This window comes from Brassica oleracea, chromosome C8 (assembly GCF_000695525.1).
Source record: "Brassica oleracea var. oleracea cultivar TO1000 chromosome C8, BOL, whole genome shotgun sequence".
NCBI classification, from domain to species: Eukaryota; Viridiplantae; Streptophyta; class Magnoliopsida; order Brassicales; family Brassicaceae; genus Brassica; species Brassica oleracea.
The window spans coordinates 1456279-1473604 of NC_027755.1; the positions used below are offsets into that span (position 1 = coordinate 1456279).

General features: G+C 40.3%; 3 protein-coding genes across 3 annotated transcripts; 1 reads left to right on the forward strand and 2 right to left on the reverse strand.

The window, feature by feature from the left end:
- Window positions 1-9347: 9347 nt before the first annotated feature.
- LOC106308389 lies at window positions 9348-10250 on the reverse strand. The gene is made up of 2 exons (XM_013745545.1): window positions 9806-10250; window positions 9348-9589 (listed from the first exon to the last, which is right to left on the reverse strand). The coding sequence occupies exons 1-2, from the start codon at window positions 10248-10250 to the stop codon at window positions 9348-9350; spliced, it is 687 nt and encodes a 228-aa protein (XP_013600999.1).
- Window positions 10251-13804: 3554 nt separating this feature from the next.
- LOC106308390 lies at window positions 13805-14527 on the forward strand. The gene has a single exon (XM_013745546.1). The coding sequence runs from the start codon at window positions 13805-13807 to the stop codon at window positions 14525-14527; it is 723 nt and encodes a 240-aa protein (XP_013601000.1).
- Window positions 14528-14662: 135 nt separating this feature from the next.
- Window positions 14663-15450, reverse strand: LOC106310584. Its single transcript, XM_013747814.1, has one exon. The coding sequence runs from the start codon at window positions 15346-15348 to the stop codon at window positions 14842-14844; it is 507 nt and encodes a 168-aa protein (XP_013603268.1). The 5' UTR covers window positions 15349-15450; the 3' UTR covers window positions 14663-14841.
- Between the last annotated feature and the right edge of the window lie 1876 nt (window positions 15451-17326).

Below are 17326 nucleotides of genomic sequence, written 5' to 3' on the forward strand. Positions count from 1 at the left end.
GTTGGTTTACCCGAACCACGAGAATATTGCACTTTCCAAGCGGTGGGACAATTCTTCCACTCCCAATGCATACAATCGATGCTTCCTATCATCCCGGGAAATCCACGATACTCTTCAACATCGAGAAGACGTTGAAGATCAGCCAGTGTTGGTCTTCTTAAGTACTCATCGCGGAACAAATTTATTATTCCTTCCACAAAATTTTCCACACATAACCGAGTTGTTGTTTCACCGAGCCGGAGGTATTCGTCGACCGTATCAGCGGCATAACCATATGCCAAGACATGAATGGCTGCAGTACACTTTTGAAGGGGGAGAGAGACTACACCGTTCGATACCATCTTTCTTTTTCCTAAAGTATTGAACTTCGCTGGAGAGTCGATCAAAAATGTGCATGAACAATGACTTGTTCATTCTAAATCGTTGTCGGCAGAAATTTTTAGGATACATTGGATTTTCACTGAAATAATCATTCCATAGACGAATATGCCCTTTGTAGCATCCCCGATCCTGGATAGGATCGTCTGGATGGACCATGGTGCGAGGAGACGCACCAGCCAGGTCTTACGACCTGAAGACAAGCGTGTCATGGTCCAAAACGTGGTTAAGGGAATCATATAGCTGGAACTTAACCAAATAAGGCAGAGGCAAGCTCAAAGGAGCTGGACAAGCGAGGGCGCTAAATTTCAATACAATAGGGAACCTATGGCCCTCTGTACCCAAAACAGATGCGCTGACCAGACTGCGGTACACCTCGTCTCACTCCGGTAGCTGGACGAGGTCCGGGTGAAGCTCGATGAAGTAAATGATCAGAATGGATCATGGGAAAACTAAGTCTAGGTCTGGAAATAGACCAAGGGACTTTTAGGGATTAAAGAAGATAAAGGAAGCAAGCTAGACGCAGTGTATAACAGCTGGGCGATGCGGTAAGCAAGCTCGACCAGCTAGGTGAAGTGTAGTGCAGCTCGGTGTAGCTCACTGAAGTGTAGGTCAGCTCCCTGATCTGGATGGTCTAGCTCACTCAGCTGGGTCAGCTGGAGATCAGCTCAAATCAGCTGGACTGAGTGTTCAAGTCTTGGTTAGTTGGGTCGGGCCCGGACAGTGGCCAGGCCATGTTGGTGACCCGTGTGTGCCGATGGGCTGGTGGGATCTTGGGATTGAGTCAGGGGCATGGGAAATCCATGTGGGCTTCAGTTTCACATATCCAGGAGTGGTTTGACAGTTTTAGGGCGTCTGGTAACTGGCATAGGCGATTGGGTGTGATCTGGACCATTGATTAAATCAATGGCCAGAAATGATACCGAAAGGGTGCAACCTTTGGAAAGGTAACTACCCCTTCTTCTATATAAGGAGGTCAGGTCCGTGGGGTTTGCACGCACGCCAAGGATTCCTCCTACACCCTGAAACACAAAGAAAAACAGAGAAAACACAGAGAGTTGGTCGGATTCAACATCTAAGACCAAGAGTGGCTTGAAGGCCATAAAGGGGCAGTTTTGGGAGAGATCAAAGGGGAAGATATGAACGACCCTTTGGTGGGTTTTGATTCATGTTGACATCCCCAAAGCATCCTATAGGGTCTGAGAACACATGCAATTAGTCAGGGAAGAAGTGGGATGGCCGGATTCCACTTCCTAAGGCCAAGATAGCCTTAAGGGGAGAGGTGCGTGGAAAGGCAGTTTCATGGGAGATGGGAACGACCCTATGATGGTGTTTGATCATGGATGATCACGTCCTAGGCTTCCTATATGTCTTGGGAACACACGCAAATATACAGGAGAGAAGGGAGAAGGCCGGACTCCACTCTCAATGGCATGGACAGCCTTGAAGGCGGATGTAGTGCATAAATCGGTTTCATGGGAGTTCAAGGGAAGAGATGAGCGACCCTTGCATGGATCTTATCATTACTGTAAGTATATGATAAGAGCTTGATAAGACAGGATGGAGGCGTGTTTTGGAGGAGCATGGACGTACATGATAAGGGAAGGCACATGATCTATCAGATCATGTATAAGATAATCGGTTTATGATTACTTTCCGGTTTATGTTTATGTATCTTGTAGAATTGGTCCTGGCCAAGCATGGCACGCCCTTGAAAACTACATATAATGTGATGTGATCTAAGGATCTAGTAGTTGAGGAAGGGGCCGGATCATGGTTGGTATAACCTGTCCTTATGGTGTGATGGACGGATGCATTGCATCGGCCATTCCATAAGGAGCGGGATATGGAAACTTGGTTGGTGTTGATCACGGCCTGAACCATCAGTGTGTGATCTCTGGATGGTTATGAATGGCCACGTTCATGGGTCATTGGTGGAGAGTCGTGACCTTTCACCAAGGTGGTTTCATGACGGTTGCAACAGAGTGATCGGAACTGTTGTGAAGGAGAACTAATGGCCGCATGGCCTGTTAGGGATGATGATGGCTTATACTATCAACCATAGTGTGGACTGATGAATTTTAATTAATTTTTGGAGCACTTTTGGAAGTGGCCAGAAATGAACCTAAGACTTCCCAAAGGTTACTTGGTCTGTGAGGATGGTTGGCTGAATGACTAAGTATCAAAGGGAAGAGTTTATGCAGGTATAAGAGAGCTGTACGAGTAGACGGGGAGCTGGTCGTAGCTACCTCGCAGCTCTATCAGCTGGGAGAGAGTGATGGAACCTCAAGTGAAGTGGATCAGCTCAGCTAGCTGGATGAGCTAGCTAAACAGCTAAGTCAGCTGGGACAATGAGCTAACAAGCTCCGTGGATGTGGCAAAGATATTATCTAGCAATGTTGCATACATCTAGATAGAATGGTAGGGGAATGGAACCTCAAATCTGTATGACTTGATTTGAGTTCAAGATCAACCTTGGAGCTAGCTGGTAGTTGAGTATACTAACCATTAGCTGAGGTGATTCGACCAGACAAGTATTATATTGGTTTTAGACCAATGGTTAAGTAGAGAATATCCGCTGCGTATGTGTTGCATTGATCTAAGCTAGGGAATGGCTAAGGTAGTCTTAAGCTAAGATCTAAGTTAGTCCTCGCCTTTGGGCGATATTGTAATAAAGCGCGAAAAATTGTGAGGTTCGGCCAGTGTGTGGACCGAGCGACGTGAGGTATCGACCGCGGCTCAGGCAGCCAGGTCGGGGCCTTACAAGTTGGTATCAGAGCATGCTTGATTCTAGGATGTTTTGGTTGTGGTTGTTCACCCACACATCCGGACAAGTGGATGTTGATGGGGTTAATCTGCCAGTTGTGTTGCCGACTCAGCTGGAGAAGGTTAACAATGGAGCTGGATTGCCTATCGGCCAGCTCGACCCTACTGAGGTTTGAGTAGGATGAGCTGAGCTGCAGCTGGAACAAGAACTGGAAAGGGGAAGCTGAATTCTTTCATGTTGGGAACCGGTCTGATCCGAACATTGTTGCAAACAATGAAAAGACTAACCGGTGGATCAGACAGCTGCTCCGGCAGCTAATGGTCGAGTTGTGCCAGTAGCCGAGGTGGTCGAGATCGATCCACCAGCTTGGGCAGCTCGGAATGTGGACTACCTGAGTGTTGCTAGAGCACATAGCTCAAATGAGGACTAAGCATTTCTCAGGTAGTATGGATCTTATTGAGGCAGATGAGTGGAGGAGTCGTTTGGTTCACAACTTCAGCTCAACTCACTGCTCAAAGATATTATGTTCCAAACCGAAATTATTTCTGAAAACTGAGACGACTATGGAACCTTAGCTGTGGGAGCCAAGTGGGAGTTGAGGTCAGGTTGGTTTCATGCTTCTGAACGGAGAAGTTCCAAGATGAGCCGGCTTAGCCAAGATGCACTCTCCAAGGGAAAGACCCTGAAAACAGAAAGGTTAGTTATCTATTTATTTGGAAATAATAGACGGATTGGACGATGGACGCAATGCAAGATCTTTGTATGGACGACCTGGACAAGGGAAGTAACATGGACCAGAGAGTGGCTTAGGTTGAAAGAAACGTGCAGCACTCTCTTGGAGGTTAGTGTTATAACTTTGTGGCCGTTCGAAACAAGTGAGCATATGCGATGTTCATGTTGGTCTAAGGGAGACGCTAAATGGCTAGTACATGAGTGGGCTTGTGATCAGATGGATCAGCTTTGACTCAGTGTAAGTCAAGGTAGGATTCCTTAGATCGAGTTAAATGGAATGGATCAATTCCAAGAGGAATTGGACCACAGAAAGAACATGATGTTATGTATCTTAGTATGATAAGGATTGAGGTATATTTAAAACACTCTTGTGAATGGTATGGGACGTTCACAAAAGTGTGACACTTTGGAGAATAGTGTGAGACGTTTTCCAAATGTGTGATCAAACTAAGATCCTACTCAACTAGGTACCCAATGTTGTGGGGAGTGGACCAGGTTCGGTATGCAATCGAGTCCAGAGAGGGACCAGGGTTGGCTTACTCGGACGAGTCCAAATGGGATCTAGTCAGGATGGACTATGATCTGGTTGTGTCCGCCTAAAGAGCCACGATGTGATATTAGGCATGGATTGGTTTGGAAAGAATCGGGCCACCTTGGACTGTCACCGGGGCATGGTGCAGTTTGAGGGTGGGTGTGGACCCCCGATCAGGTTCCAAGGCTTGGAAAGAATCGGGCCACTCTGGACTGTCACTGAAGTTGGGTGCAGTTTGAGAGTGAGTGTGGACCCCCGATCAGGTTCCAAGGCTTGGAAAGAATCGGGCCACTCTGGACTGTCACTGAAGTTGGGTGCAGTTTGAGAGTGAGTGTGGACCCCCGATCAGGTTCCAGGTGCAGTTTGAGAGTGGGTGTGGACCCCCGATCAGGTTCCAAGGTATTCGTCCGACCTCTGGATTCTTAGTGATATCAGCAATCCAAGTGGAAAGGATGCTTGAGAAGGGTTGTGAGGCTTATTTGGCCACAATCGCCACTAAGGAGGTTGAAGGGGCTGGTGACCCGGATGGGATTCCGCTGGTCAGTGAGTTCGAGGACGTGTTTCGGGTGCTACAGGGCATTCCTCCTGATAGGGCTGACCCGTTCATAGCAGAACTGGAACCAGGGACGGCCCCAATGTCCAAAAGTCCATATCATATGGCTCCTGCCGAGATGGCCGAGCTGAAGTCGATCAAGTCCAGTGAGGGATGAGGATCGCATCACAACCAAGTCGGAGATTGACCTAAGGTTGGAATAAGAATGATCAAGTCCATAAAGGGACAAGGATAACATGACGACCTATTCGGAGATGGGCCTGTGGTCGGGTTGAAACAGTTGAGTCCCTAAGTGGACCGGGACCGGAATATGATCGAGTCCATGAAAGGACCAAGATCGAATTATGACAAAGTCCAGTAATGGACAGATGTCAAGTATGTGACGGTTTAGTCTAGTATAGACTAAGATCGCAATATGGCCAAGCCAGGAAAGGCTGTGGCCGGTTAAGGAATGATCCAGTAATTGTTGGTTGGAAACATAAACCTTAGTGTCCGGGAAGGACTTAAGGAAAACAGAACAATCTGTTAGGACTCATGGTAGAGTGAGCAGCCTAAAGATTGGAACATGTTTGCTAGGACTTGGCTGGTGCATCGAGTGGTTTGGAGTTGGACAAGCGAGCCGGTAGCTGGACGAGGTCCGGGTGAAGCTCGATGAAGTGAATGATCAGAATGGATCATGGAAAAACTAAGTCTAGGTCTGGAAATAGACCAAGGGACTTTGAGGGATTAAAGAAGATAAAGGAAACAAGCTAGACGCAGTGTATAACAGCTGGGCGATGCGGTAAGCAAGCTCGACCAGCTAGGTGAAGTGTAGTGCAGCTCGGTGTAGCTCACTGAAGTGTAGGTCAGATCCCTGAGCTGGATGGTCTAGCTCACTCAGCTTGGGATCAGCTCAACTCAGCTGGACTGAGTGTTCAAGTGTTGGTCAGTTGGGTCGGGTTCGGATAGTGGCCAGGCCATGTTGGCGACCCGTGTGTGCCGATGGGCTGGTGGGGTGTTGGGATTGAGCCAGGGGCATGGAAAATCCGTGTGGGATTCAGTTTCACATATCCAGGAGTGGTTTGACAGTTCCAGGGCGTCTGGTAACTGCCATAGGCGAATGAGTGTGATCTGGACCATTGATTAAATCAATGCCCAGAAATGATCCCGAAAGAGTGCAACCTTTGGAAAGGTAACTACCCCTTCTTCTATATAAGGAGGGCAAGTACGTGGATTTGCACGCACGCCAGGGATTCATCCTACACCCTGAAAAACAAAGAAAAACAGAGAAAAGACAGAGAGTTGGTCGAATTCAACATCCAAGACCAAGAGTGGTTTGAAGGCCATAAAGAGGCAGTTTTGGGAGAGATCAAAGAGGAAGATATGAACGACCCTTTGATGGGTTTTGATTCATGTTGACATCACCCAAAGCATCCTACAGGGTCTGATAACACACGTAATTAGTCAGGGAAGAAGTGGGATTGCCGGATTCCACTTCCTAAGGCCAAGATAGCCTTAAGGGGAGAGGTGCGTGGAAAGGCAGTTTCATGGGAGATGGAAACGACCCTGTGATGGTGTTTGATCATGGATGATCACGTCCTAGGCTTCCTATATTTCTTGGGAACACACGTAAATATCCCGGAGAGAATGGAGATGGCCGGACTCCACTCTCAATGGCATGGACAGCTTTGAAGGCGGATGTAGTGCAGAAATCGGTTTCATGGGAGTTCAAGGGAAGAGATGAGCGACCCTTGCATGGATCTTATCATTACTGTAAGTATATGATAAGGTCTTGATAAGACAGTATGGAGGCGTGCTTTGGAGGAGCATGGACGTCCATGATAAGGGAAGGCACATGATCTAGTCAGATCATGTATAAGGTAATCGGTTTATGATTACTTTCTGGTTTATGTTTCTGTATCTTGTAGAATTGGTCCTGGCCAAGCATGGGACGCCCTTGAAATCTTCATATAATGTGATGTTATCAAAGAATATAGTAGTTGAGGAAGGGGCCGGATCATGGTTGGTATAACATGTCCTTATGGTGTTATGGACGGATGCATTGCATTGGCCATTCCATAAGGAGCGGGATATGTAAACTTGGTTGGTGTTGATCATGGCCTGAACCATCAGAGTGTGATCTCTGGATGGTTATGAATTGCCACGATCATGGGTCATTGGTGGAGAGTCGTGACCTTTCAACAAGGTGGTTTCATGACGGTTGCAACAGAGTGATCGGAACTGTTGTGAAGGAGAACTAATGGCCGCATGGCCTATTAGGGATGATGATGGCTTATACTATCAACCATAGTTTGGACTGAGACTGATGGTATAATGAGTGTCTATCCAGGAGACACGAATGTATTGTGAGACTGATCGGCTCCGTTGGGAAAAGGTTCCATGGCTGGTTAGGTAAATGTGAAGACTCATCAGTTCTGAGTCATGTGGGGTGGTTGGTTGATTGACTTAGGATCTGATGGGCATTATTAGTCCATGAGAGGACTTGGCTCCAGGGGAGCATACGTTTGAGACTTGATAGCACTGAACCATGGCCTTGGCCGGTTCAGGAATGATGTCCATGGCCTTGGCCAGACTGATCATGATCGGGATCCATATGATCTGGGTCGATTCATTGGATTCCGATTATGGGAAACTCTTAGTTGTGATTTATCATGAGTTTTCATGAATTTTAATTAATTTTTGAAGCACTTTTGGAAGTGGCCAGAAATGCACCTAAGACTTCCCAAAGGTTACTTGGTCTGTGGGGATGGTTGGCTGAATGACTAAGTATCAAAGGGAAGAGTTTATGCAGGTATAAGAGAGCTGTACGAGTAGACGGGGAGCTGGTCGTAGCTACCTCGCATCTCTATCAGCTGGGAGAGAGTGATGGAACCTCAAGTGAAGTGGATCAGCTCAGCTAGATGGATGAGCTAGCTAAACAGCTAAGTCAGCTGGGACAATGAGCTAACAAGCTCCGTGGATGTGGCAAAGGTATGATCTAGCAATGTTGCATACATCTAGATATAATGGTTAGGGGAATGGAACCTCAGATTTGTATGACTTGATTTGAGTTCAAGATCAACCTTGGAGCTAGCTGGTCGTTGAGTATACTAACCATTAGCTGAGGTGATTCGATCAGACAAGTATTATATTGGTTTTAGACCAATGGTTAAGTAGAGAATATCCGCTGCGTATGTGTTGCATTGATCTAAGCTAGGGAATGACTAAGGTAGTCTTAAGCTAAGATCTAAGTTAGCCCTCACCTTTGGGCGACATTGTAATAAAGCGCAGAAAATTGTGAGGTTTGGCCAATGTGTGGACCGAGCGACGTGAGGTATGGACCGCGGCTTAGGCAGCCGGGTCGGGGCCTTACACCCTTCTTCACGGTCTCTTTCGATATAAGCTCATTTTTTTCTTGGTTTGCTTGCTTCTTCTTGATGAGCAATGGTTAAATTCTCAAAGGTTTGATCATAATATTGATCAAATGTATCATCAAAATTTTCATCAAATGCATCATCAAGTGATTCTTGAAAATTGTTTTGTGAAGAAGATGTCATATTTGTGATAGAGAAGAGAATTTTTTTTTTTAATCTTGGTTTGGTAAAAGGTTCACAAATATGGAGAAGAGAATTTTTTTTTTCTTGGTTTGGTAAAAGGATAGGAAATGTGGGTTTGATCTTGGTTTGTGATTGGGGTTTGATCTTCGTTTGGTAAGAAAAAAGAATATGAGTTTGTGATTGTGGGTTTGATCTTGGTTTGGTAGAAGAGAGGAAATGAGTTTGTGATTGTGGGTTTGATCTTGGTTTAGTAGAAGAGAGGAAATGAGTTTGTGATTGTGGGTTTAGTCTTGGTAAGAAAGAAGAGAGGAAATGAGTTTGTGATTTCGAGTTGTTTGATCTTTGCTTTATACTACTTGATGAAAGGAGAAGAATACAATAGATAAAGTCCCGTGATACATAAAGTTCCGTGAAAAAAGACGACAGCACAAGACACTACAAGACACTTTGAGTACACTCAGATACTGATACAAGACGACACACTGCAAGAGAAGCCAAGTCCCGTGACCTGAAGTGCTTTCCCGTGAAACAACCAGAAGACATGACTGCAAGACAAGTCCTCTTCTTTCACTCTTCACCTGAAACAAATAAAAGAATAGTCCACATCAACATATAACAAAGACAGGAACAAGAACTAGAACAACAAACAGAGAGGAAATCATTAACAAGAGACTAAATCATTAACAAAAACTAGAAACAGAATGGAATTCAATAACAGGAGCAAGAACAAGAAACAGAGAGTGACATACAATAACATGACATACTTAAACTAATTAGACATAATATGAAACTTAAACAGAGCTACCAACAACTCCAATGAAACAACTACAATAAGAACATGAACGAGAGTTACATCAACTCATTTATGAGTTTTTTCTTGAGAGCTTCTTCGTAATCAGCAAGTGGAACTTGTTTTGCAACAAGACTCTCAAGTAGCTTCATCTTCGAGATCTTTTCCTTCATCACTAAATCTTCTTTCTTGATGCTCCACATAGTCCGAAAGTGAGAAAGATCTTTCCCCTGCACCAACGGCTTCTTCCCACTGGTTTTTGTTGCCTTAACACCTGGAGGATGACATGTTCCTTCATCATCTACAGCAGCATTGTTTTCATTAACTTGAGAGCTTGCTGAATGTGAACCATCCTCGAACTTCCTTCTTTTGGAGTTGCTTTATTTTGGTGCAGAGAGTTCACACCACTTCTGGTCCCCCCGAAGCTCCTTCCACGCATGCTCGAGGTTGAACTTCTTTTAATGGTTGTTGAAAAAGATTTTGTGGGCTAATTTGAGCACATCATCCTCGTTCACACCACTGGTTTTCTCTCTCGTTGCTGCTTCATACGCCCCACAAAATTTGCAAACCAAATCATTCAGCTTATGCCAACGTTGCTTGCACTGATTTTTATCTCTTTTCTCACAACCAGCAAGCTTAGGAGACGCCGAGAAGTATGCTGCAATTCTATTCCAGAAAGCCATTGACTTTTGTTCATTCCCAACAATGGGATCTTTGCTCGTGTTCAACCACGAGCTGATCAACACTATATCATCAGTTTGCGTCCACATCCTTCGTTCCTTACGCTCTGCTGGAAGCTCTGCTGGAAGGTCATCACCAATGATTGGATCTTCTTGACTGCCTACGAAAGGAGCTTGCGGTGAAGAGAGTGAAACACTCCCTTGACTGCCAAAGAAAACATTTTGTTGACTATTAAGAAGTTCAACAAACTTGGCAGAGTCATGAAATGGATTGAAATCCATTTCCGAAGGAGGAGAAAGAGGAGACAGAGGAGAAAGAGGAGACATGGGAGACAAAGGAGAAAGAGTTGAAAGAACGAGCAAGCACATTAAGATGTTGGAGATTGAAGAGATAGACAGTGGTTATAAATATTTTCAAGAAAGAGAAGAAACATTCAACACACCCAACCAAAAAATTCATCACAGAAGCAATTTTCCAATTTATATTTAAGTAGAACAAGACTTCAATGCGTTAAGACTTGACATATATCTAACAACAAACATAGCTTTTTTCAAATTCAAATAGCGAGAACCAGAAAGTCTAGACATTTATCTAATTCATTCAACACACTTCACGTTCGCATTTCTATCTAACCATCAGTTCTATTTAATTACCCTCCTTTCAATTCACCATCAGTTCTATTTAATTAAGCACATCAGTTCTAATTCAATACACTTCATTTCATTTCCGAGCAGAAGGAAGAGTAACACTAACCTGTATTGATGAACCTTCCTGACCTCTCTTTCCACATCAGTTTCAAACGAGACTTGATCCCTTCATCTCAGGACACAAAGACAGAAACCAATAAAAAAATAATCAATAGAAAGAAGCATAATCAAAACGAGATTGAAAACGAGATTGATTAACTTGCAACAATGAAAACGCGATTCAAAACGAGATTGATTACATCTAAACCCAACAGAATAAAAGGACAGAAACATTATCAAAATTTATTAACATGCAACAAACAAATCACAACTGATCAAAGCACAATCTGAGACATGCATCATTGAAGAACATGAAACATAAGCTTTACCTGAGCGAATCGGGGAGAGCCATCGACAGAGAGCTCCGTCGCCGTTGAGGAGAGCCACCGACAGAGACCCATATATCGCCGTCGACTAAAGCCACCGCGACAAACAATCGAACCTACAAACAAAATAAACTTTCAATCAGAACAAGAATAAGTCTAATCTAAGACATGCATGCTTGAAGAACACAAGAAACGATTTACCTTCCAGTAGATCCACAGAGAGAGAGAGCAGTCCTTCGCCGTCGAGAGGAGACACACGGAGAGGGAGATAACACCGATTTCCTTCCTCGACGACAGCCACCGAGAGAGAGAGGTCCGTCTTCATTTCCTCGAGGAGCCACGAAGAGAGAGACAGAATCGTCGTTTCTTCTACGACCCACGGAGAGACACGATTCCGTTTCGTCGACGAGGCATAGAGAGATGGATTATCGCAGTTTCGCCGAGGAACCACGGAGAGAGAGACGATCGCCTTCTCGGAGACAAAGGTGGAGAGGTTTCGAGAGAGAGAAATGCGAACCAAAGCGAACCGAAAGAAACACACGCTCCTCCTCTCTCTCCTCTCATGTTGCCAACACGTGGCCTCAAATACGGTCTCTTCTTATCCTCAAATTAAAGACGCCTCTTATGTTTATTAACCTTTTTGATTTATTTTTAATGCCCAATTAGCTTAAGAGACAGCCTAAAGACGCCGATAATGATGCTCTTAGAGCATGTTTATTGTAGGTCTTTTAGGTTGGGTCTCTTATCGTAATATAAGATACGGTCTCTTAGCTTTTAACTAAAAGAGCTAAGAGACGTCTTTTATATCTCTTATTTAAGAGACGTCTCTTAGCTTTTCTAGTTAAAAGCTAAGAGACCGTATCTTATATTACGCTAAGAGTCCCAACCTAAGAGACCTGCAATAAACATTTTTTTAGAATCTTAAATATAGTAATATGTTTTTGCGTATAATGCATGTATATAAAAGTATCGGTAGTAGCTTAAAGCTGAAATACGAATGGCTACATATACAGAGAAATCATTTAACATGAGAAGATAAAAATGTTCATTTTTCTGGCATAACCATTGATACACTTTCTTGTCCATGACTCCATGTATGGTATCACAAGTTATTTTCCTTTAATTTATTTATATGATTGAATGACTATAATATTATTTGGAACAATAGATTTTTATCTCAGTTTCAAAGGCTTTTCGATTGGTTCACCTACATGTGCAAACCTGCCTACTATCTATTATTATTCATTATTATTTATATAATCAAGTCTAATCATTCAAAGTGGTATTTTCCGTTAAACACATTTTATCATAATCATTAATCACTTCATTGATGCTTTTTCCGTATACAATTCCATTACATCCACTTTTCGGATTATTTCATTGATATCAAGAGGAAATATATTGAAATTGTAATAGAAAAGAGGCTGGTTCGTTGATTTAATTCCATTTTATTATATATCTTATTAAAACAGAAGTACAAATATAGATTCACCATAAGATTTACCCCTTATTTACAATAGAATATCACTGAAGTATTAAATAATCATAAGTTTAAGCAATAAATATATTTTCCTAATTTAACTAAATACTTTTCTAAATAAAGTTTAGCTAAATTTTCATGTTCAACATATTTCCTAAAACGATTTAGCTAAATTTTAGGAATATTAAAGTTTAAAAACGAATTTTAACAATATTATGTAATAATTTTCAAGTATCATATAATCCCACAAATTTAGCTTGTAAGGCATAAAATATATGTATTTCAAATATTTTTAAAATATATGTTTAACCATTACAACTATCATTAATTATTTTCAACAATAAAATCTATCTATGCTAAGATTTAAATATTTTGAATTATTTAAATATATAAACATGTATGTTTACAAGCAAATATTTTTATTTTTATATATCTAAATCTTGCTTAAAATATATATATTTCAAAATTTTCTAAAAATACATGTTTAACCATTTCAGTTACTATTAATTATTTTCAAAAATAAAATCTATCTATACTAAAATTTAAATATTAAAATTTTCTAACCGAATATTCTTTTTTTTAATATATCTAAATCTCGCCATATGACTCATATCTAATCAAAATATTTAAAATATTATTATTACGTTTAAAAAATGATATCGTATTAAAAGAAATATTATTTGGACATATCAATTGGTCAATATTTGTCGAAAGTATGGTATACGAGTCAAATTTTTACAACATGTAAACTATTTAATTTTTGTGTTTATAAATATTTTAAAATATAGTAAACAATTAGATAAATACTCACGCAGGCGCGCTCGAACTCTAGTTCCCCTTAAAAGCTCGTCTTCTTATTATTGTTATTTCTTTTTTTTTTGCTAAACAATAATAATTCTTTATTATTGTTATTTCAATGAATCCTACATAAAATAAACTGCCTTAAACTTTTATGTATGTTTCGATTTCGATCAATGTTTACTAATCCATTGAAATATAATAATTCTTCGTAACTAGAAATTACTAGGGGTATACAGATAGATCCAAGCTGTAAGATGTGTCATGCGCACCCGGAGACGATTTGTCATATTCTCTTTCATTGCCATACAGCAAAAGAAGTTTGGAGATTGTCAAATATTACTTGGCCTCCTGCTGGTTTCTCCATGAACTCGGTATTTTTGAACTTTCATCACCTGATGGATGTCTGCAGGCGAAGCACATCATCTGACACCAGCTCTAAATACTTTCCGTGGATTCTGTGGCACTTATGGAAAGCTAGGAATATGTCAGTATTTGAAAGGGTGAGCTTAGGAGCATCAGATATATGGGAAAGGGTTAAAGTGGACGCTGCAGCATGGTTTGGAGCCAACGATCCATCATCCAGAAATGAGGAATTAATTCAAAGCAGTCTGGTGAATGTCTTGCGATGGCAAAAACCTTCAGCTTCTTTTGTTAAGTGTAATATTGGAACATCGTGGATTGACGACAGACAGAACCGTGGAGCAGCTTGGATACTAAGAGATCAGTCAGGTCAAGTTCTTTGTCATAGTCGCCGATCCTACTCTTCAGTGTCAAATAAGATGGAAGCAGAGCTATGGAGTTTCCTCTGGGCAGTTGAGTCCATCTCATCTCTTCGGTACGAGAGAGTGGTTTTCGAATCCTCCTCCTACCTTGCGGGGGAAGCAATCCTTAGACCTTCCTTGTTTCCACAATTCAATGATATGTTGCAGGACATTCGTGATAAGCTATCCTTTTTTCGGTTATGGACCGTAGCCTTTGCGCATATAGAAGGAAACCGGTGTGCGGAAGCAATCGCCACTAGTGTTACTCGCGATCACAAATACTCGTCTTACATTGCTCATGCCGGTCCTTTCTGGTTAGCTTCGGAGCTTCAAGAGGAAGCTTTGGGGGGAAGATCAATGATTCAAGATGCTCTTCATACTGTGACAGCCAGCTGCAGACTTGTGAGAATCCTTCATGTTACTGGTTTCTCCTTGCGGTTTTGACATTTTAGTTTATCTTCTCCTCTTTTATTTTAAGTTCTGGGGCCTACTGGTTTCCATGTTGTGTTTTGCCTATGTACTTTGGAGTTGAACTCTCTTCCACTTTTTTTAATGATTACACAGTGTTAAAAAAAAAAAAACTAGAAATTACTACACCATGATTCAACACATAACTTATCCACATTATATAATTCTTTTTGTGAGATTTTTCACAAAAGCAAAACAAAATAAAAGTCTCTCGAAAATAAAAATCCGGCTCCCGGAAAAAAAAACACCCCATTAGCTAGAAAAAAGATAAAGAGGTAAGGGAAGAGTAATTAATTAAGATCCTCAGAGATACTGTCAAGGTGAGGCTGCCACGAGGATACTGACACCGACCTACTGTGTCGCCGGCGATGACGGTGTTCTTTACCATTTGACGTGGACGACACAACTTCTTGTAAGTACTTCTCACATGGTTTCACACACTGATCACCATCTCTAACGTCTCTGAGGTCAGCGTTAGGGTTGTTGTTGGGAGTCTTGTTCGGGCTGTGACCGTCTTTTCTCCTTCTTTTCTTCTCCGGCAAGGAAGAATCAGGGATGAGAAAATATATACTTCCTCTCTTGAGCTCGGATTCAGGGGACAAGATCAAGATCTTGCGGACAACTCCTTGAGAACATGGTTTGCTTAGGACATGGTTTGGGTTTGCTTGGAGGATCTCTCCGGCGGTTATAGACCGTGTGATCTCATCAATGTGGCCGTTTAGATGAACGATCCTGATCAAATCTAGTGCTCCGCATGGAAGAACACAAGCTAGACAACACCTTAGACTGTTTCCCATCTCTCTCTTTAATACTTCTTTCTTTTGATTTTTTTTCTTCTATATTAGTAATCAGAGTTATGTGGTAGAACAAGTTGGAGAAGACAAGGTTATATAGGAGCCAACACTTCACGTCACAACAAAGCGGGCTTGACCATACATATAAATAAATGACCGAATTGTCCTTTTTATCGCATTATCAACTGGATCCCTATGATTCTATCTTTTATTCGAAACATTATTAATTATTATATAGATTGAGGACGCATATCGTGTCGACTGATGGAACTTTTAATCTTTTTTTCCTACGTAAATATTAAATTTTATACCAAATTTTTTTTGTGACAAAAGTTACACAGGAAACTAATAGCAAAACTTTTAATCTTATATTATTTAGAGAGAAATATCATCAAATAGTTTTAAATCATAAATTAGCACATACGTAGACTTTTTTAAAAATCATTTAAAGATAAAAGAGAGCAAATGTCTGGATTTATGGTTTTGTGATAAAGATTTATGGTTTAGTATTTAGGGTTTATGATTTTAGTATCTAACGGATGAGAGTAAGATTAAGGTTTAAGAGTTATAGTTTTTTTATGGGTCTAATGAATGTTATTTTATACATTGGATTATATTTTTGGAATAAAATTTAAAAGATGTTATTTTGGAGATTTGTCATTAGCATTACATATGGCATACATGTGATTTTTGTTTACAGTAGTCTTCTCTGACCTGAAAACCTGGTGTTGAGTCGTAATTTAAACTAGATATTGATGTTGAGTCGTAATTTAAACTAGATATTGACTCACGCTATGCGCGGATATTGTTTTATCAAATTTTTTATTTATTTTTTTTGTTATATATATATTTGACATCTATATAATATTTTTTTTTATGTATATTGAATTGATTTGTGTTATAGTATTAGTTTATAATGTAAATGTTTCATATAGTAATTTAATGGTTTAACTTGATGATTAATTGTGATATTATTTTCCTTAAATTAAAAAAGTTAAATTTTCTTAAATTTAATTTTTTAATTTTGCATATTTTAACATTGTAATTATCAAAGTGTATTTAAAAAAATATATGTGCTTAAATGTGTTCTAGATATATATCTTATTAAACATTAAGATTAACATTTTTAAAGAATGTATATATATAATTTATTCAATATAATTAACAAATTTATGGGATTTTCTTATATCACATTTTTTGTTAAAAATATTATAACACATTTGGCCAGAAAATGTCAATGGATAGAATTTTAAGATCATCAATTTGCTAGTTAAATTCATTTATGAATTAGGCCCATTATTTAAACACTATAATTTGACAAAGAAACAAAATTAAGCTCACACTTGTAACAGATTTTTGTCGGGGAAGGAAAAAAAATTTGTAAGCTCAACAACTTCTTTTGTTAAAAATAATTGTTTATGTCGGTGAAAACTGAAAAGTAAAGGGAAAACACAAATAAAGTTCTTTGTTTCTCTCTCTCTTCTTTGATGGACCGATCGAAACTGTGGTTGTGGTTCCCAAACTATCTACGTAATCAATTGATCTTCTTATAACTTTTTTGTTTCTCAAGAGATGCATGAGGTTTGCTATGTCAATTGGCAAAAAAAATTAAAGGTTATCATCTTTACCTAAGACACTTAAATTGACCTGCTCTTAAACTAACCATTAAGTATAATATTTCCATAGAGGAGGGTTGCTAGGCGTATTCATTTTCAGTTTTAAGAAAATTAAGATATCAAATCCTAGTAATATATATGAGAAGTTGTTACATAACGAAGTCAACACATAAACGGATAAAATCTTTAAAATAAAAAATTTACTTTTTATATCAAAACTAAAGAATATAGATGGGAAGTTGGTAGATGACAAAATCAAATTATAAGGGAAGAAATATTAAAAATAGCTAATCTGTACTACTAAAATCTAACAGTTTAATAGTTTAAATATTTACGGTCCTGAAGATTAGGTCTTGTAGATTTGA